Below are 21,726 nucleotides of genomic sequence, written 5' to 3'. Positions count from 1 at the left end.
AACACAGCTGTATAACCGGCATCCCGGGGGCCCGGCAGCGTCAATTCAGCACTATACAATGAGTGTCCAACAGCTAGTGCAGAAGACATGAACCTTAGGAGTTACCGCAGCAGAACAGGGTTTTCTGTTTTTTGTTTGTTTGTAGTCCAATTAAACAGTTCCCAACTTTAAAACAAAACTGTGAGGTCTAACAGCCACACTCGAGAGTAGAGTCCTGGGACAAAATATAGCAGTACATATCAAAGGTCTTCCAAAGCAATGCAATGACGTATGACAGTCATGGTGGTACTTGTTCACCTGGAGGATAGGGGTGTAGTGTAGCACCACAGGGCAGTGCCGGGTCCGGTAATAAAGGTATATGGGATTGCCAGGGCAGCAGGGAGTGCATGTCAGGCAAGGGTCCGGCGATAACATCTGCGTATGTAGTGTCAGTGGATAATTTGCAGAGAATGTTATGCAGGCGTGCGATCAGTAGGGCAACATGTGTGCAGTGTGTCGAAGTGATAGGTTGGGAGTGGTGTATGCATCTGCAGGTAGCAGTCGGAAGCCCCAGGTGCCCCTGAGTTAGTTAATCACCAACAGACCCTTCCGCAGGGATACCGTTGTCATCCGCCTGGACAAGCAAATAGCTGACCAACGGACTCCAGATATCTTTGGGTTGGCTAGAGATCGGTAGGAGTTCAGTAAAGGTGAGGTGTTGCTCCTGACAATAAGTTATATCTGTCAGCCACTCTTTGAATTTGGGGGCTCTGCCTCTGCCCCAGCGACATGCCACTCGACGCTTCGCCAAGAGCAAGGCCATGTCCATGAATTTCCTGCAGGTTTTCGAGATGTGGGACGTGTGCCCGAGTAGTGCGAGGATCGGCCTAAGCAGCGATGGTTTCCGTAGTCATTGCTGTAAGAGCGTCAGTCACTTGCTGCCAGTATAAACGTCCAGGAGGGCATTCCCAAGCCAGGTGCAGGAAGCCTGTGTGCTCAGCATGACAGTGCTCACATCTGTCGTCATCGGCCAGGTGGAATCTGTGTTTTTTTACTGGGGTATAATATAGTTGGTGCAAGAATTTGTAGAGTATTATCTTAAATCTTCTGCTGGCCGATATTCGAGCCGTCAGGGCACAGCAGTATTGCCAGTGGTCGTCAGTAAGTTCCGTGGCTAGATCAGCACTCCTGCGCGCTCGAGCCCCCGCCTCGGGTAGCGTGGCGACAGATCTGAGCTGGCGATAAAGTCCAGCAACCAGGTGTGTCCCTTCCTGCGAGCATAACAGAAAGTGGCGGGGGAGAAAGATCTCAGGTTCCTCAGGGAACTTAGGCAGTATGTCTTTCATGCCCTGACGAAGGCGCAGGTAGTAAAAGACATCCAGCGGGGTGTGACCGCAGGAGGCGAAAAAAACATCTGCAGATTTGAATTTACCGTTTAGGAATAGCTCGCCCCACGAGGTAATCCGCAGGCGTTCGCAAAGCAACCGAAACCCTCACTCTTGTAAAAGGGCAAGGTTAGGATGAAACGTCAACGGCATTCTGGGGGAGTACGACAGACAGCAGGACATCCTCTTAGCCATGCGGCGCCACCCATCCAGAGTGCAAGAGACCGAGACGTTTGGTGTCTGTATCAGTGCCTCTGGACAGAGAAGTAGGCCATTAAGTGGAATGGGATGTACGATCCATCCTCTACCGCTAGCTGAGGCATGAAGGGCGTCGGGACTAGCCAGTGAAACGCATAATGTGCTTGTGCGCATAGGTAATATGCCTCAAAGTCAGGGACATCGAAGCCTCCGACTTCGCAAGGTAGAGTCAGCGTGGACCACCTCAGCCGTGGGTTCTTACCTCCCCAGAATAACCGACAGAGTTCTGATTTCAAAGTTTTAAAGAAGAACGCACCCGGATAGTATGGGATGTTGAGGGAAAGATATAGAAACTGGGGCAATATCACCATTTTGATAAGGGACGCTCAGCCCGCCATGGAGAGCGGCAGTGCGATCCATCGGTCAACCATGGCTGTGAGTTTTGTAATTGCTTCTCCGTAATTGGCGCGGAGCGTTTCATCTTTGTCGCGTGATATTTTGATACCTAGATAACGGAGATCTGTCCGACACCACTCGAGCGGATAATCAAGGGAGAAGTCGATCACTGCATCGGTTAGGGGGAAGAATTGTGATTTGGACCAATTTACGTGTATCCCCGACATCCTGCCAAATACTACAAATTCTCGTAATAAAGAATTGAGGTGGAGGTCCGGGTGTTTGACATAGAGGGTAATGTCATCGGCGTATAGAGACACATCTTTTTGGTGCTGGAGGCACTGTACCACACCTGCTCGATGCAGCTGATGTAGTCTGCAGGCTAGAGGCTCGACCACAATGGCAAAGAGGAGGGGGGATAGGGGGCACCCCTGACGCGTACCCCTGGTAATGGCGATGGAGTGTGATAGGCAACCGTTGATGAGGATCTTCGCGGTGGGTTGTGTATAGAGTAGCTGGACCCAGGAAATAAAGAGTCTAGGAAACCCCATGTTCGCCAGGACAGAGAACAGATAGGGCAGGGCCATTCGACAGAGTCGAATGCCTTGGTGGCATCTAGGAAGACGGCAGCTACTGCTAAGTCGGAGTGGACTGTGCGAAGCAGGGAGAACAGGGTGCGTAGGTTGTGCGAGGTAAAGCAGCCAGGAACAAATCCAGCTTGATCAGGTAGAACAATCCTGGTCATAAGGAGGGACAGCCGAATGGCCAAAACCTTTGCCAGGATCTTAACATCGCAATTTAGAAGGGAAAGCGGGCGTTACGATCCGCAAGAGCCAGGATCTTTGCCTGGTTTCAAGAGCGAGGTAATGACGTCTTCCCGCACGGAGCAAGGGAGGATGCCGTCGGTCAGCGACTCCTCGTATACCTCTCGGAGGACAGGGTCCATTATGTCGATATAGGCTTTGTAGAACTCGGCGGGAATGCCATCTAGGCCCGGTGCCTTACCGTTCTTTAATGACAAGATGGCATCACGAATCTCATCTATTTCGTAAGGGGGCGGCCAGGAAGGCCCTATCTCCATCACTGAGCCAGCATAGCGCCACATCTCCGAGGAAATCAGCATATGGTGCATCAGCCGTAGTATCAGTAGTGTAGAGCACGCTGTAGTGAGATGTAAAGGCTTCGAGTAGTGCATCTGAGTCCCTAATGATGTGGTCTTGGTCATCTGCAATTTCTAGGATAATGTGGTCTCGTGGGGCGCGTGTAAGGATCGCAAGTGCCCTCCCCGGTCTGTCCCCCTCGCAATACCTTCTGGCCTGCCAATGTTTCCCCCAAAATTTTGCCTCCCTATTAGCCTCTTCCTCGTACTTCGACAGCTTGTCTCTAAATTCTGCGTGAAGATCAGGATTATCGTCTTCAACCATGCGAAGTTCTAATGCTCTAAGTTCCCTGTGTAATGAGTGGATAGTGTTTCATATGTCACGCAGGACCCCGAAGCTTTTAGATATACAGTGCCCCCTTATGGTGACTTTAAAGGCCTCCCAGATGCATTCGACTGAACCCACAGACCCCCTGTTCCTGGGAAAGTAAGCGGCGATTTCCTCCCCCAACTCAGCGCGGAACAAACTATCCAGCAGTGCCGCCGGTTGTAATCTCCAACTCGGCCTAGGGTTGTCCCATCCAGGGATGCATGTATGTAGTAGGACAGGGCTGTGATCAGAGTACGTTCTTGGCGTGTACAACCCCCAGAACCTCCGAGGTGATCCCTTTGGAGATGAGAAAGTAGTCCAATCGTGACCATGTGCCCATGTGCGATGTGAAGTGTGTGCCTTTTCTCTGGAGCTAGTGTATGTGTCTCCAGGCGTCCACAAGGCTGCCCTCGGCAATGATACCCTCCAGAGCCTCCCTGGCCTTCGGTTTATAATGATGCGCTCCATCTGATCGATCTAAATGAGGTATTGGTGCCAGATTATAGTCTCCTCCCCATATGACATGGCGGGATCCCACTTCCAGGACCTTGCCCCAAAGTGTGGTAAAAAAGGACGGCATGTATGAATTGGGGGCATAGCAGTTTATGAATGTAATTGTGTCGTGGCCCATGCGCCCCCATAATAATGCATAGCGTCCCTCGCCGTCCAGTAAGTCTCCGTATTTATGGAAGGGCACTGTACGTTTAAGCAGAATAGTTACTCCTCTAGCGTATGTGGAGTAGGAGGAAAATGCACGGAGTCTAGCCCACCTGCTTGCAAAAGTGGCTCTGACCATTGGTGACAGGTGAGTCTCCTGTAGCATGGCTACGTGAACATTATGTCTGTTAAGATAGGCAATTACATCACGACATTTTCTAGCATTGTTGAGCTCCCTAACATTCCATGAGATGCAGTTCAGTTGCGTATCAGACCCTAAGCCCGCCATAGGAAGCTACTTATCATTGCACCCCACCCCAGAAGTGGCGATACAACAGGTATTGTACCATTTACAGTAGATAGTCGACTGTAGCGCTTCGGGGTCGTCTTGGTCCTGTACCGTAAGTAGGGGTATGATCGGGGCCGTGGGGGTGGGTACTATCCCCTCAAGGAGACTCACAGACACTGGGAATCTGGGTAACGCAGGCTTTATTGACTTGAAAGTGCGTTTACGATATGTGGTTTTACGGTAATAAGGAAGTGCTGTCTCTGCTTCGTCCGTGAGTCTTTGCAGTCGTTTCTCAGACGCTGTTTTCCTCTCGTCCCGGTGTCTTCTGGGACTGGGCGTCCAATCCTTCTCCTCCACGGTGTCGGGCGTCTCGTCAGGGTAGAAAGAAAAAAATAACAGCGTTTTAAGTTCCTGGTCGGACCGATCTCACAGGGAAAGGGAGTGAGGACTCACACGTGCACAACTCGGCTCTAGGGTGCAGGGAAGTGAGGGTGGGGGTAGTGCACAGGGTGTGAGTGAGGTAATCCTATGGCGGTTTCGTCCACTTAAAGCCCGCCCAGCCCGCAAGCCGTGACCGTACCTCTGGTAGCCACACTTCCCTCGATGAAGTGTGGCTGGGCGAAGAGCCTTCCTGTTGGCCTCCTGGCTTTCCCCGTCGTCCTCTCTCCGCTGGTCCCGTCTCCGTCTCCTGGCTCCGATGGTTTCTCGTCTCCTCTCCAGCCTCCTTCCTCTGATGCTCTCTCGTCTCCTCTCCTGCCTCCTGCCTCCGGTGTTCTCTCGCCTCCTCTCCTGCCTCCTCCTCTCGCCTCAACTCCCGCCTCTCCTCCGTCTCCGCTTTCAATCTCCGCTCGTCCTCTCCTTCACTCTGCTCTTCGTCGCTCTCACCTCCGACTCCTCCGAGTGCATAACACACCTGAGATTGTTCCTGGGCGGCCTTTACCTGAGCCGAGGGGGCGTGTCCGGTGATGCTATCGTTGTCCAGCTCCGCCCAATTAAAAAAACAGTGTTCTCCAATATCTTCCGTGTCCGTGTCGTCCAGTTCCTCAGCTCCCCGCCAGGCGCCTGTATGCTGTTCAAAGAGAGGTGAGACAGGTAAGCCAGGCGGACCCGAGTCCACCCCGTCACACACCTCCCCCCTACGATTCTCCCGATCGGGGAGAGGAAACCTGGACAAAAAGTCCGCACTAACATTGTCCTTCCCTTTTCTGTGCAAGACTTGGAAGGAAAAGGGTTGCAAGGACAGGAACCACCTCATGACTCGGGGGTTGTTGGATGCGTTGCGGCTCATCCATTGAAGAGGGGAGTGATCGGTGTACAAGCTAAAAGTGTGTCCCTCCAGGTAATACCGCAGTTTATCTACTGCCCACTTGATCGCCAGACATTCTTTTTCAATCGTGGGGTACCTCACCTCCCTAGGGAACAATTTCCTGCTTATGTACAATATCGGGTGTTCGAGCCCCTCCTCCGTCACTTGTGACAAAACAGCCCTGATCCCAAAATCGGAGGCGTCTGTGTGCAATATGAAGGGTTTGGTAAAGTCGGGAGAGGCGAGGACCGGGCGGGAAGTTATTGTTTTTTTGAGGGACATAAATGCCCGTCTCATCTCAGGGGTGGGATTCTGAAACTCGTTTTTTGGGGTTTTGTTCCTCAAGGTATCCGTGAGGGGTGCGGCAATGTCCGAAAAGGAGGGAATGAATCTTCGGTAGTACCCTACCAGCCCCAGAAAGGCCCTCATGTCTCGGAGGTTGGTGGGGAACGGGGTGTCTGCAATAGCCCGGACCTTCTCATCTTGGGGCTCAATGAGTCCATGGCCCAACACATATCCCAGGTATTTTACTTTTTGAAATCCGATCCTCGATTTCTTTGAATTGACGTGAAGACCAGCTTTAGTTAGCTGATGCAGGACGGTTTCCAGATGTCTGAGGTGTGTCTCCCAGTCGGGGCTGAAGATGATATCGTCCAAATACGCTGAACTGTAGGCCTGATGTTCCCGGAGCACCTCATTCATCAGCCTCTGAAACGTCGCAGGGGCTCCGTGTAGTCCGAACGGGAGCACGGTAAATTCGTATAAACCGTCAGGGGTAGAAAACGCGGTTTTCTTGCGGTCTTCTTCGCGTAATGGCACCTGCCAATAGCCCTTGGTAAGGTCCAGGGTACTGATGAATCTAGCTTCCCCCAACTTCTCGATTAACTCATCGATCCTTGGTATGGGGTAGGCATCGAAGGATGATACCGCGTTTAGGGCCCGGAAGTCCATGCAGAACCTGCTGCTCCCGCCTGGTTTAGGCACCATCACGATTGGGGATGACCATTCACTTTTTGATGGACGGACGACTCCTAGGCGGATCATTTCCTTCACCTCCCTGCTGATAGTTTCTCGTTTGGCGGCTGGTATCCGATATGGTCGTTGTTTGATGATGATCCCTTTCGGGGTCTCAATCTGGTGTTCGGCCAGGTTCGTGGATCCGGGGGAGGTCAGAGAAGACTCCCGCACATCTTTGTAGGAGTCTTTCTAATCCTTCTCGTTGGTCTTGAAATATCTCTTCGTTGATGACCAGGTTGTGTACAGTGCTGTCTTTCTTGTGGCCTTCGTCGGGGATCGTATAGGCGGTGAGGGGAGGCGCCCCTAGCCACTTTTTCAGGACGTTGATGTGGAAAATCTGACTCTTCCGTCCAGGTAATCGTAGCCGGTAGGTGGTGTTCCCGATGGTTTCCAGGACTTGATAGGGTCCCTGCCACTCCGTTTGGAACCTCTTCGTGGTTGAGGGTAACAACACCAGGGCCCAATCGTGTACCTCGAGTTTTCTCCACTTCTTCCCCTTGTCATAGTGGGATTTTTGCTTGGTTTGACTTTTCTCCAGTTGTGAATAAGCCAGTTCCCTTATCTTTCCTATCTGATTTCTGAGCGCCTGGCTATATTCCAGCAGCGTTTTTGTGCCTCTTGTGGGTTCAGCCTCCCAATACTCTTTGGTTATTGTCTAGTAGGCTCCTGGGGTGTCTTCCGTATAACATTTCGAAGGATGAACAGCCAAGACTGCTCTGTTTTTGCCCTCGAATAACATATAGGGCCAGGGGAAGCAAACGGTCCCAATCGGTCTGGTTGGCTGCAAGCATTTTCTTTAAAATACTTTTTAGCGTTCCACAAGACCGTCCGTCTGAGGATGGTAGATCGATGTCTTGATTTGATGGAGGTCTAGCATGAGGCACACCTCTTTCATTACCCGTGACATAAAAGGAGTGCCCTGGTCAGTAAGTATCTCTTTCGGGAATCCCACCCGAGAGAATAACTCCAGGAACTTCTCCGCGATGTTCTTGGAGGTGGGTGACTTGAGTGGAAAAGCCTCGGGATATCTGGTGGCGTAATCCACAATGACCAGGGCATATTGGTTTCCTCTGCTGGTCTTCGGGAGAGGGCCGATGAGATCCATTGCCACCCTTTCGAATGGGGTCCCTATGATCGGTAGTGGCTGCAGTGGAGCAGCCGGTGGTCGGTGTATTTTTTTGCGTTGGCACACATCACAGGTCTGGCAGTGAGTCTGGATGTCCTGTTAGACTCCTGGCCAGTAGAAATTCTTTAGGATGTTCTGCGTGGTTTTCTCAGTGCCTGTGTGTCCTGCTAGGAGATGGGTGTGGGCATAGAACATAACCTGTTCTCTGAAACATACCGGGACAAGTAGCTGTTTAGGTTCATCCTGCTTCGCCTGCCTGTATAGCAAGTCCTCCTGTATCAGAAATCGGGGATATCTGGGATTGGGGTTATCTTGTTCGGCATGAGCCTGTTCCCAGGCATTAAACAATGTGGAGTCATTGGCTTGGGCGAACTGAAAGCTTCTGTCACCCTCCCAGGGATCAGGGGCTATGAGTACTGACTTTGGGTTCACCCCCCTTCTTTTCAAGGTCTCGGAAAAAAGGTCTAGGAAGTGTGGGTTATCTGTCCCTAATATGAGCTCTTCTGGTAGGCAGTCCAATAACCCTACTTTCACCACTATCCGCCGCCCCCCCTCTAACTCTAAGGGGACGCAAGCGACCTGGTAACTCTTTACGTCCCCATGGATGCATTTTATATGTACTAGTGACTCTGGTATTACCTGGGAAACACACACAAACTTACCCTGCATCACCGACTGTTTGCACCCCGAGTCCAACAGAGCCTTAACGCTCCTACCATTCACCTGGACACTCACGTGGTAGGCCCCTCCCAGCTCCACTGAAAACATCACCGGTCGGGGTAGATAGCCAACCTCCATGGGTTCTTCCTGTACCCTCTTCTTAGGGCAAAATCAAGCAATATGTCCCCATGTGCCGCAATCGAAGCATTGAGGGTCTCTGAATGGGGCTATGTCTGGATGCACAGGTCTGGGTGCAGGTAACCCAGGAGGGGGTCGGGGTTTCCGGTCAACTCGAAGCGGAGCTCTGCTATTCTTTTCGGGTTCCATCGGGTGTATCCGGGGTTGGGCCCTTGAAAATGTTGAAGCCATTTCAATGGCTTGTGCGGTGGTCAGGTTGGAGTGTTGCCTTAACCAGCGTTGGGTCCCGAATGGCAGAGCCTCTAGATATTGCTCTAAGTAAATCTTGTCCATTATAGCCTCCTTACTACTCTGGGCGGGGGTTAGCCACTTATCGGCTGCTGCCTTCAGGCGAAAGAACAGAGTCTTAGGGTTTTCGCCAGGGGTCCCTCTTTCCTTGCGGAAGCGTACGCGATATGCCTCTGCGTCTAGCCCTAGGTGGTCCAGGATTATGACCTTTATCTGGGCATAGGGTGTCTGTCCATTTCCATTGGCCACCTGGTACGCGGCCTGGGCTTCACCTGTCAACAGAGGGGCCAGAAAAAACGGCCATTTCTCCAAAGGCCATCCGCATACGAGGGCTACCCTCTCGAAATTTACAAGGAAGGCATCCGGGTCTTCTCCTGCAATATACTTTTGTAGGGATATGCCGGATGGGGTGGGGGGTTGTCTCACTTCCCGCACTGGGTTGGCGGCTTGATCAATCCTTATTGGCTGTAGCTCCCCCAAGGTTTTTACTACAGAGTCTCTGAGCGCATCTCTATCCGCCTGGGCAGTGGCTATCTGTTGTTCTATAGCCCACCCCAACTGCTCCTGCCCCTTCACTAGCCGTTGCAGCAATTCCTCCATCTTTGTGTCACAGATGGCTATCGAGGTGCCCGCATTCTCCACCACTTGTAGCGCTTCGGGGTCGTCTTGGTCCTGTACCGTAGGTAGGGGTATGATCGGGGCCGTGGGGGTGGGTACTATCCCCTAAAGGAGACTCACAGACACTGGGAATCTGGGAAACGCAGGCTTTATTGACTTGAAAGTGCGTTTACGATATGTGGTTTTACGGTAATAAGGAAGTGCTGTCTCTGCTTCGTCCGTGAGTCTTTGCAGTCGTTTCTCAGACGCTGTTTTCCTCTCGTCCCGGTGTCTTCTGGGACTGGGAGTCCGATCCTTCTCCTCCACGGTGTCGGGGCGTCTCGTCAGGTTAGAAAGAAAAAAATAACAGCGTTTTAGGTTCCTGGTCGGACCGATCTCACAGGGAAAGGGAGTGAGGACTCACATGTGCACAACTCGGCTCTAGGGTGCAGGGAAGTGAGGGAGGGGGTAGTGCACAGGGTGTGAGTGAGGTCATCCTATGGCGGTTTCGTCCACTTAAAGCCCGCCCAGCCCGCAAGCCGTGACCGTACCTCTGGTAGCCACACTTCCCTCGATGAAGTGTGGCTGGGCGAAGAGCCTTCCTGTTGGCCTCCTGGCTTTCCCCGTCGTCCTCTCTCCGCTGGTCCCGTCTCCGTCTCCTGGCTCCGATGGTTTCTCGTCTCCTCTCCAGCCTCCTTCCTCTGATGCTCTCTCGTCTCCTCTCCTGCCTCCTGCCTCCGGTGTTCTCTCGCCTCCTCTCCTGCCTCCTCCTCTCGCCTCAACTCCCGCCTCTCCTCCGTCTCCGCTTTCAATCTCCGCTCGTCCTCTCCTTCACTCCGCTCTTCGTCGCTCTCACCTCCGACTCCTCCGAGTGCATAACACACCTGAGATTGTTCCTGGGCGGCCTTTACCTGAGCCGAGGGGGCGTGTCCGGTGATGCTATCGTTGTCCAGCTCCGCCCAATTAAAGAAACAGTGTTCTCCAATATCTTCCGTGTCCGTGTCGTCCAGTTCCTCAGCTCCCCGCCAGGCGCCTGTATGCTGTTCAAAGAGAGGTGAGACAGGTAAGCCAGGCGGACCCGAGTCCACCCCGTCACATCGACTATAGTGTATTGTGACTTGATTGCCTCCCTCGTGTGTAAACTGTTTCTCCCCAAGCAAACCCGCCCCCCCTCCCACTACGATTTACAAAAGGGGGTGGTGATGAACAGAGTGTCTGAATTGAGCAGACCACTCTTACCCAGTCCAAAGATCAGGGCTTGATCCATCACCGTTATTTATCTCACTGCCCCATCCCAGCTCAGAACCTGGCTATATGCAAATCAGTCTGTCCCTGGCCCAGTGCATCATGGGAACAGGGCAGACTGAACTACCACGCCAATTCTTTACCAGAAAGGAGACAAGCTACCGGGGACCGGTTTCTGGCATTTCAGCCTCTTCGGCCCGGCTTGCTTGAATCCTGATGGAGCAGTGAGAAAGGGACTCATGTCTGAGTATACCCTGCCACACCTATAGTGGCCAAAATCGATTTACAAAAGGGGGTGGTGATGAACAGAGTGTCTGAATTGAGCAGACCACTCTTACCCAGTCCAAAGATCAGGGCTTGATCCATCACCGTTATTTATCTCACTGCCCCATCCCAGCTCAGAACCTGGCTATATGCAAATCAGTCTGTCCCTGGCCCAGTGCATCATGGGAACAGGGCAGACTGAACTACCACGCCAATTCTTTACCAGAAAGGAGACAAGCTACCGGGGACCGGTTTCTGGCATTTCAGCCTCTTCGGCCCGGCTTGCTTGAATCCTGATGGAGCAGTGAGAAAGGGACTCATGTCTGAGTATACCCTGCCACACCTATAGTGGCCAAAATCGATTTACAAAAGGGGGTGGTGATGAACAGAGTGTCTGAATTGAGCAGACCACTCTTACCCAGTCCAAAGATCAGGGCTTGATCCATCACCGTTATTTATCTCACTGCCCCATCCCAGCTCAGAACCTGGCTATATGCAAATCAGTCTGTCCCTGGCCCAGTGCATCATGGGAACAGGGCAGACTGAACTACCACGCCAATTCTTTACCAGAAAGGAGACAAGCTACCGGGGACCGGTTTCTGGCATTTCAGCCTCTTCGGCCCGGCTTGCTTGAATCCTGATGGAGCAGTGAGAAAGGGACTCATGTCTGAGTATACCCTGCCACACCTATAGTGGCCAAAATCGATTTACAAAAGGGGGTGGTGATGAACAGAGTGTCTGAATTGAGCAGACCACTCTTACCCAGTCCAAAGATCAGGGCTTGATCCATCACCGTTATTTATCTCACTGCCCCATCCCAGCTCAGAACCTGGCTATATGCAAATCAGTCTGTCCCTGGCCCAGTGCATCATGGGAACAGGGCAGACTGAACTACCACGCCAATTCTTTACCAGAAAGGAGACAAGCTACCGGGGACCGGTTTCTGGCATTTCAGCCTCTTCGGCCCGGCTTGCTTGAATCCTGATGGAGCAGTGAGAAAGGGACTCATGTCTGAGTATACCCTGCCACACCTATAGTGGCCAAAATCGATTTACAAAAGGGGGTGGTGATGAACAGAGTGTCTGAATTGAGCAGACCACTCTTACCCAGTCCAAAGATCAGGGCTTGATCCATCACCGTTATTTATCTCACTGCCCCATCCCAGCTCAGAACCTGGCTATATGCAAATCAGTCTGTCCCTGGCCCAGTGCATCATGGGAACAGGGCAGACTGAACTACCACGCCAATTCTTTACCAGAAAGGAGACAAGCTACCGGGGACCGGTTTCTGGCATTTCAGCCTCTTCGGCCCGGCTTGCTTGAATCCTGATGGAGCAGTGAGAAAGGGACTCATGTCTGAGTATACCCTGCCACACCTATAGTGGCCAAAATCGATTTACAAAAGGGGGTGGTGATGAACAGAGTGTCTGAATTGAGCAGACCACTCTTACCCAGTCCAAAGATCAGGGCTTGATCCATCACCGTTATTTATCTCACTGCCCCATCCCAGCTCAGAACCTGGCTATATGCAAATCAGTCTGTCCCTGGCCCAGTGCATCATGGGAACAGGGCAGACTGAACTACCACGCCAATTCTTTACCAGAAAGGAGACAAGCTACCGGGGACCGGTTTCTGGCATTTCAGCCTCTTCGGCCCGGCTTGCTTGAATCCTGATGGAGCAGTGAGAAAGGGACTCATGTCTGAGTATACCCTGCCACACCTATAGTGGCCAAAATCGATTTACAAAAGGGGGTGGTGATGAACAGAGTGTCTGAATTGAGCAGACCACTCTTACCCAGTCCAAAGATCAGGGCTTGATCCATCACCGTTATTTATCTCACTGCCCCATCCCAGCTCAGAACCTGGCTATATGCAAATCAGTCTGTCCCTGGCCCAGTGCATCATGGGAACAGGGCAGACTGAACTACCACGCCAATTCTTTACCAGAAAGGAGACAAGCTACCGGGGACCGGTTTCTGGCATTTCAGCCTCTTCGGCCCGGCTTGCTTGAATCCTGATGGAGCAGTGAGAAAGGGACTCATGTCTGAGTATACCCTGCCACACCTATAGTGGCCAAAATCGATTTACAAAAGGGGGTGGTGATGAACAGAGTGTCTGAATTGAGCAGACCACTCTTACCCAGTCCAAAGATCAGGGCTTGATCCATCACCGTTATTTATCTCACTGCCCCATCCCAGCTCAGAACCTGGCTATATGCAAATCAGTCTGTCCCTGGCCCAGTGCATCATGGGAACAGGGCAGACTGAACTACCACGCCAATTCTTTACCAGAAAGGAGACAAGCTACCGGGGACCGGTTTCTGGCATTTCAGCCTCTTCGGCCCGGCTTGCTTGAATCCTGATGGAGCAGTGAGAAAGGGACTCATGTCTGAGTATACCCTGCCACACCTATAGTGGCCAAAATCGATTTACAAAAAGGGGTGGTGATGAACAGAGTGTCTGAATTGAGCAGACCACTCTTACCCAGTCCAAAGATCAGGGCTTGATCCATCACCGTTATTTATCTCACTGCCCCATCCCAGCTCAGAACCTGGCTATATGCAAATCAGTCTGTCCCTGGCCCAGTGCATCATGGGAACAGGGCAGACTGAACTACCACGCCAATTCTTTACCAGAAAGGAGACAAGCTACCGGGGACCGGTTTCTGGCATTTCAGCCTCTTCGGCCCGGCTTGCTTGAATCCTGATGGAGCAGTGAGAAAGGGACTCATGTCTGAGTATACCCTGCCACACCTATAGTGGCCAAAATCGATTTACAAAAGGGGGTGGTGATGAACAGAGTGTCTGAATTGAGCAGACCACTCTTACCCAGTCCAAAGATCAGGGCTTGATCCATCACCGTTATTTATCTCACTGCCCCATCCCAGCTCAGAACCTGGCTATATGCAAATCAGTCTGTCCCTGGCCCAGTGCATCATGGGAACAGGGCAGACTGAACTACCACGCCAATTCTTTACCAGAAAGGAGACAAGCTACCGGGGACCGGTTTCTGGCATTTCAGCCTCTTCGGCCCGGCTTGCTTGAATCCTGATGGAGCAGTGAGAAAGGGACTCATGTCTGAGTATACCCTGCCACACCTATAGTGGCCAAAATCGATTTACAAAAGGGGGTGGTGATGAACAGAGTGTCTGAATTGAGCAGACCACTCTTACCCAGTCCAAAGATCAGGGCTTGATCCATCACCGTTATTTATCTCACTGCCCCATCCCAGCTCAGAACCTGGCTATATGCAAATCAGTCTGTCCCTGGCCCAGTGCATCATGGGAACAGGGCAGACTGAACTACCACGCCAATTCTTTACCAGAAAGGAGACAAGCTACCGGGGACCGGTTTCTGGCATTTCAGCCTCTTCGGCCCGGCTTGCTTGAATCCTGATGGAGCAGCACTACAGCATCCCAATCATGCCAGCAGTCGCCTGTCTCTCACCCAGCGCTCGCAGGGGGCTTTACAAGTGGGGTAGGATCCTCTCAGCCCCAATCCACGCTGCCGAGGCAAAGAAAGAATCGCGGAGAGGCAGGGCACTGGTATGCCGTGGTGGAGGACGTGGCCCGCGAACACTCCGTGTTCGGGTAGCCTTATGGTCGGCGGGAATGCGCACGGGTTTGAATCTCCGATCTAGGAATATGTCCGCCACAGGCACCAGACAAAGCCTCCCAGCCTCCGTGACACCCAATTATCCCTTCAACGTACTGTGGCGGCAGTCCTCAGCATTCTCCCCAGTATTGTGATGTCTGCAATGCCGTCTGTATAGCAGGGTGATCGTCAGCGTTCAGGAGCAGTAATTATCTAGGCCCAGAGCCCCTGCAATGTGCACCGCAATCCGTCCAAAACGCAGCCCCCAGCAGCACGCCCGACAGTGGGGAGAGCACGGCCAGTCCAGGAACAGAGGCTCCTCACCTTGCATATGGTAGCGGTGGGTGGGATGGTAGTCCGGTAACTCCTGGCGTTTGCGGGCGCCGCGGAGGCCGCCACAGCTCTCCCTCCGCAGGCCTCTCCGTTCCCCAGGCCGTACAAAGAGGGCGGCAGCGCCCGCCGGCCACAGCGACCGCAAGCAGTAAATCAGTCACTCAGGGTCAATTTTCCGATGCCGTTTACAGCGGTCCCATCAGCTCAAGAGGGCCGAGCTTCGGGTCGAGTGATCGGGACCGTCCCCTGCGTCGGATAATGGCTTGTTTCGTGAAGTTACTCGCCTTTGGGAGCAGATAATTGTAGGATTGTGGTCCAAGGAGCGGGAGCTGCTTAGCTAGGCAGCCATTCCGCTTGCGCGCCCTCTAGCGCCCCATGATGTTAGAATTAATAAATGTAAGGAGGAACTATCAGGTTTTTGTGCTAAGAATACCTAAAAGGTTTGATGATTTCATTAGATATTATTCCAAGACCTTAATAATTGCAAATTAATATACATTTTTAAGAAATTGCGTGTATTGCAACCTGCATTTTGAGGAAATTGTGTATTGCAACTTGCATTTTTAAGAGATTGTGTGTATTGCAAATATATATATATATATATATATATATATATATATATATATATATATATATATATATATATATATATGTATATATATATATTTTTTTTTATATTTTTTTAAAGAATGTTGGGGCATATTATCAAGGGATTTATCTCCGCTTTTTTGGCTTTAAAAGCCAAGAAAGCGGAGATAAAATTATCTCCCTATCAGCAACAGTGTGCTAACACGCAAATTTGCATGTTAGCACCCTTTTTCTCTACGCTTCCCCTTGCATCTCTAATGAGATGCAAAGGGGGCGTTCCAGAGAAAAATAATAGGAAAAATGTTGTTAAGCGACATTTCTCCTATTATCAAGGATTTCGCTAACCCTGTTAGTGATAAAAAAAAAGCAGCGCTAACCGCAGTTAGTACTGCTTTTTTTACACCTGGTATTTTCCTGACTTAGCCATGATATCCTATGGAAGGTGGATATCATGGCTAAGTTTGTGAGCCCCTATCATCAAGCTAATGCCAAACTTTGAGAGATTATCGTTGGTTTTCCAGCGATAATCTCTCAATTGGCAGTTAGCGTGAGGATTTTTATCACTTCTGAGATAAACCTTGCTAATAGCAAGCCAGATGGACGGGCATGCCGTGTGTGAATTATCCCACACATTAAACTTCTCGAAACCATTCTCGTCTTCGTATTTACTTTGTTACAAAGGTACTAAATGATACTGCAGCTAGAAAATGAAAACTTAAAGGTGCAATAATATCCACATACTAGGTATCCCGGAATTTGCACAGCACTAGCAAGCTAGAAGACAACAGTGAGTGACTGTTGCTGGCGATGTTTTTATCCAATGCCTTTTTATGTCTCATGGTGGTGGAATAAGTACAACGGCCTCCTAACCCCCCCCCCCCCCCCCCCCACTACCCCATCCCCTGCAGTAAATAGAGATACTGCTTTACGCCTGTCTTAAGAGAGATTGGACGGCACTTCAATTAATCTCCCTGCTCCTGGACTAGTAGCATTGACGTCATTTAGGGGTTGCAGCTGTAACCCTTGCTTGCTCCTTGCGACTGCTGGCACTGCCTTTTCAACCCCTGGCCCGAGAGGTGGCAAAATCGGTGCCAAAAACACAGGAGCTGCTCCTCATTTGTCCCGAGCCGTCCGTGGGGTCGAAACGTCGTACCCTGCACTATTTCCTACCACTTTCACTTCCCTCCTTACTACCTGTTGGGCACTGCGATTTGTCATTATGTGAACTCATGCCGTGTGCAGAAATGTGTGCGTTAGTACTTTGTGATTAAATAACAACGCACTCTCAAGTTCATTATGTCTGTTCTTTATTCTGACATTAAGCTAACTTTATTGTGCATTCATATTTGTTCTGGGACCCCTTCCTTTTGTATCGATACGTACCCAGGTCCGAGTGACTCCCTATGGGTTTACCCTTTCTTTCTAACGTTCCCAAAAAGATGGGCAACTTACCGCATTGTTTCATCATTCTCCTCTTATGTGGAAGGGGCAGCAAAACTGGTTAGAAAAGGAGTCCAATTCAACCTTCAATGCACTAAACAGATGATCAAGGCAGGGCGATTTTGTGGGGCATAATAAGAGATACGCATAGAAAAATATTAACAGTTACCCAGGTTTCTTTAGCAGTTTGTGGGGTCAGCTGTTGGCCAATGGACCAAAAGCACTGCTCTGGAGTGGTGACTTTACCTGTACTTTGCAAACACATTTTGATTGGTTCCCCGGTTCAGCTGGTCATAGGCCTGTCACTGCCAGCTCCTTAAAGACTATGATGTCAGAACATTAACTGATAGGCATCTGGCAGCACAGACACACCTCAACAAGAGTAGATACATATTTTTATATATTACACATGTAGTCATAGCTGGGCTTTGGTTGTCTGCACAGAATATTAGTTCCTGGGTGCAGGAGGTGAGACACCTGGCTCGGGCACTTTCTGACCATGCACCGGTGTTGTTGTGATTGGAAATCCGTAGGCTGCCTACATCCATTGGGCGATGGCATCTAGGGGCAGAAGCACCACTGAAGCGCTGTTTTGTGATGAATTAATATCTGAGCTAATAGAATGCTTTCAACTAAATTTGAGGATGTATGGTCTCTCTGGTTAGAGGCGGCAGACCCGAGAGCAGAGGACGGCCCGGGACCAGGGTTCGATTCCCGGCGCGGCAGGTTTCTTGACCAGGGTCAGCGGACTCGATAATTCTCTCGCCTCGGTGCCCACTCTGATCAGCGATCACACTCGGCAACTCTGGGCATTAGCTTGCCTCATCTTCACTAACGGCCCCACCAGACCGCCGGGGATGCCTGGTCTCACCCTGGAGATACCCATTAAGGGACCATCTCTCAGGGAAGCCAGGAAGGGTTTCGCAGCGGTCGAAGCGCCTTGGGACCCTACGGGTAAGTAGTGCGCTATATAAATGCCAATACATTTACATACAATACATTTACAGGTGTTGAAGATGGTGATTAGAGCTGGACTCATTACTGGGGAAATTGCTCTGGGATGACAAGCGCTGCAGCATCGCTCTTCGCAAACTCCAGCTACCAGTGGGGAAGGGTGGATTGGGAGCCCCATCCTTTGAGTCATATTATCTCTCAGCCCAGCTTCAGTGGATGTCTCAATGGTTGGTTGGTATTAACCTGTATGAAACTGGTATTGGGGACGGGAGCCCTTACGGCCCAATATCTTCTACCATTACCTCCAACCCTCTGTCAAGTTGCAGCAATCGTGATCTCATAGCTATTAGTTTATGAAACAGACTTGGGCAAGAGAAAATAGAGAAAAAGCGTTCAGGCATACAATATATACATGAGATTGCAATTCATTGAATAACATGAAGGACTTAATGTAGTATTATCACAAAATACTTTTATATTTTTTGTATAAAAATGTTTTTTCTATTATAAATTAATAGAAATCTGTACTGCATTAAAAGCATGATTCACAATTCTGTTATCCTGTACATTATTAAATGCAAATGTTATTTATATACATTGTTGAAAATGTTAGACAATTGTACTTCGGTGCATAGTGTGTCAATTCATTAAACTGCAATGGAGATACCAATTAGTTCATGATATAATAGACCTGAAAATCGGAAAAGATTTTTTTAAACAATATATGAGCATAGAAGCCGACAGTGTATAGACACTCCGGACGTTTCGGCGGGTATGCCTTCATCAGGGAGCCGCCATTTATATCACTGTAACGGACACAAACGGGAGAAAAACATATAAGTACATGGTATGTTTGTCTGCAATAGGTAAATCCTATTAAGAAATTCTAGTCACATTATTATTGTTTCTCAAATGACAGTAGGTGAGTTGAAGCCCATGTAGCTAAAGCTATATAATTCTAAAATGACTAAACCAATAAGGAAGTGCTGGGGGAGCCCACAGCCCAATTGTGATGAAATTCCTACAATCACCAAAAAGTACCCCGTGCAGGATAGTCTAGAAAACACCCAATGTGTAAGATATATAACGAAACCTGTGCATAGATGCCCAACCCAGGCATGCAATCCATATAATACAGGATCGATGCAGCCATATTTAAATTCATGATGTATGCATATGTTTGAGTGTGGCTCATTAGGCCTTTTAGAGGTACCGTATCTACAGTGATGGAAGATACCACAAATGCCATATATTGTGTAGCTAAAAAGATCATGCACAATTATTTTTGGTACGATGTCAATGAATGCCTATGCTTCTAGCACAAATGTCCAATGTTTAGACGATGATATAACTTTAGCTACATGGGCTTCAACTCGCCTACTGTCATTTGAGGAACATCAATGCGCAGTTCGGCCAATAAAATACCATAATGTACAAGCAACCACTAGTTACATCAATTATACACTGATGGCAGCCATTCCTTGTAGGGTGATGAACGTGCACTGTCAATAGAGTGAATGCATGCATATATGGTCAAAGCTGTACAACGATCTGAGTAGTAGCTCCTAATTTTGATCTCTTTTCTATCTTTCCAGCACATTTCACATAAGAATCTGAAGACGTCAGACCTTTTGCGGTGAAACCCACCATGGTTGGAAGCGACACTGTGTCGGTCTCAGAATCTCAGGCACTTTGGGGGCTTATGCCCCACACTACACTGACTTTATAGAAATCTGCAAAAAATGATGAAATGGCCTCCAGCTTACAGGACAAGAAGCATCAACAAATCGCTGTACAGATGGGAGTGTTTGGAGTTCAGGAACACTCCCTGCAGGAAAAGCAACTGTGGCATTCTGACCTGTTTAGAATACCGGAAATGAATTTCCCTGCTGTTTTTTTTTTTTTATTTGTGAATTTCAATATTGTCTTTCATGCAAAAAAGTGAAGGAAATGCAGAAGGAAAGTGGAACAAGCTAAACAGCATATAAAAGCCAATGGCATGGAAGAAAGCACAGGCCTTAATTTCAGTATGTCTCCGTCATGGTGCAACACAGTTGGGACTGGTGCATGGGAATCGGGTTACATTGAACATTTTTGTCCCAATCATGTTAATAGTATCATGAATTGATGTGCACAGATCATGCCATGTCATCCTCCAAATGTCAGGTTGCCCTCACCTATTACGTCAGCAGAAAACTTGAAGCGCTCACCCTTTGTAAACCCGCATATATGAACCCCACCATCTTCAAAACCACCCTTCACAACGTGTTTGCCTTCCTAAATCTTTTGTGAGACCCACAGTGGAGTGGTCGACGATGGAAGGATAGCTTTCGCAAACGTAGACTTGACGCTACACGCAAAGTCATGACCCAGAAGCACAGCACCAGTACCAAGGGCAAAAAAGACAGTCTTTTTTTCCTGACCAGCTATGCAATCTTTCTTCTAAATTGCATGAATGTCGCTCGGATTTGGGTTCCGCTCCGGAGAAGCCGCTTTGTCATGATTCCTCCAGTGTTGGTTGGGTACTGGTGCATGACGACAATCATAGAACTGTTCCTACAGTCGATAGAAGGGCTCTGTCATCACACTGCGTCTCCCGAAAAGAAGACTTTTCACTGGTTTTACTACTCGGCCCTGCGGATTTTGGGCTACTCTAGAATACTAACTACTGCTTTAAATTTAGGGATGGTTTGCATTTTTTCTTGTATTTCCAGTTGAGTAATCTTAACACTATGGCATCCTCTTTTTATGGTATGACTTTTTCTGTTGCTTGTTGATCTAATGAACTCTTTTAAATAAATGTTTCCATTTACTTGTTTTACTCCTCATGTTATTGCACCAGAATCATGCAGAATCTTTACAACTATCCGTGCCCATACCATATAACCACAAAGCGACAGATCACTTTATGTACCTTAAAGGGGTTGAAAACTCTTAATAATCAACAGGTTATTTTTTATTTTATTTTAATACTACGTTCACTTTGGGGCTTTCACAGACCTTCGGAGTAATCAATTCTATTAAATATGTCTTTTTATTTTCCATTCATGTGTTTGTAAAATAGTGTTCTTAGGGTGATATTACAAATAAAAATGCACATTTTATAAATCTTGAATTAACTGTTAACCATCATTCTTTGGCACGCTTGCTCTATTCTGCCGGCGAGGTCTGCTTGGTCTCTGGTTCGTCTGGACATAAGGTGTCGGAATCCGCCTCACCTTCACTTCATGGTTATTTTTATTATTTTTCATCTAAATAACAACAAACTTCTCAGTAGCATCATTTGTTTACTCACTATAGTTCATGTAAATGGTTTACTTTCTTCTCCTGATTTTAGATACTGGGAAACAATATAAACCGTAAACTAAAATAAGTCACAACTAAGAAAAAAAACATGAGAAACAACAATGTCGATAACAAAACAAAAACAATCTAGAACACCGATCTAACATAGGGGGAAAAACTACCATTAATAGGGATGTTACATAAAATACTTCCGTAATTTAGGAGATCCTACAGGAAACCACCTACTAGTGTTGGGAAGTCCACTTTCAGTATTACAGAGCACATGTATTACATGTAATACAATCAGGACCCCTGGAATTATGTGGCAGGGCCGCACCAGATTTTAAGATTGGGTTGACAAACTTATTCAGCGAGAGAAGGCCATTTAAGTGACCTAGCGGGCACACTTTTTTTATAACATTACCTCAGTACGTTGTCATTTTTACCCATGGTAATACTCCGGGTAAATATTTCACCTCATTATTAGTGCCAGTTTAAGAACCAATAAGCAACTGAAACGT

General features: G+C 49.1%; 1 protein-coding gene across 1 annotated transcript in view; it reads left to right on the top strand.

Moving 5' to 3' along the window:
- Window positions 1–21,035, top strand: part of CIB2 (calcium and integrin binding family member 2) — a 517,364-nt gene extending 496,329 nt beyond the window's left edge. Inside the window, exon 6 of the mRNA XM_086959408.1 lies at window positions 19,516–21,035. Coding sequence (XP_086815534.1) covers window positions 19,516–19,537 — 22 coding nt within the window. The 3' untranslated portion in view covers window positions 19,538–21,035. The remainder of the gene's footprint in view (window positions 1–19,515) is intronic.
- The last annotated feature ends 691 nt before the right edge of the window (window positions 21,036–21,726 follow it).

This window comes from Lissotriton vulgaris, chromosome 2_2, assembly GCF_964263255.1.
Source record: "Lissotriton vulgaris chromosome 2_2, aLisVul1.2, whole genome shotgun sequence".
In the NCBI taxonomy this organism is placed as follows: domain Eukaryota; kingdom Metazoa; phylum Chordata; class Amphibia; order Caudata; family Salamandridae; genus Lissotriton; species Lissotriton vulgaris.
Note: the sequence above shows the minus strand (reverse complement) of the source record. Positions and strands in the feature narration are given on the sequence as shown.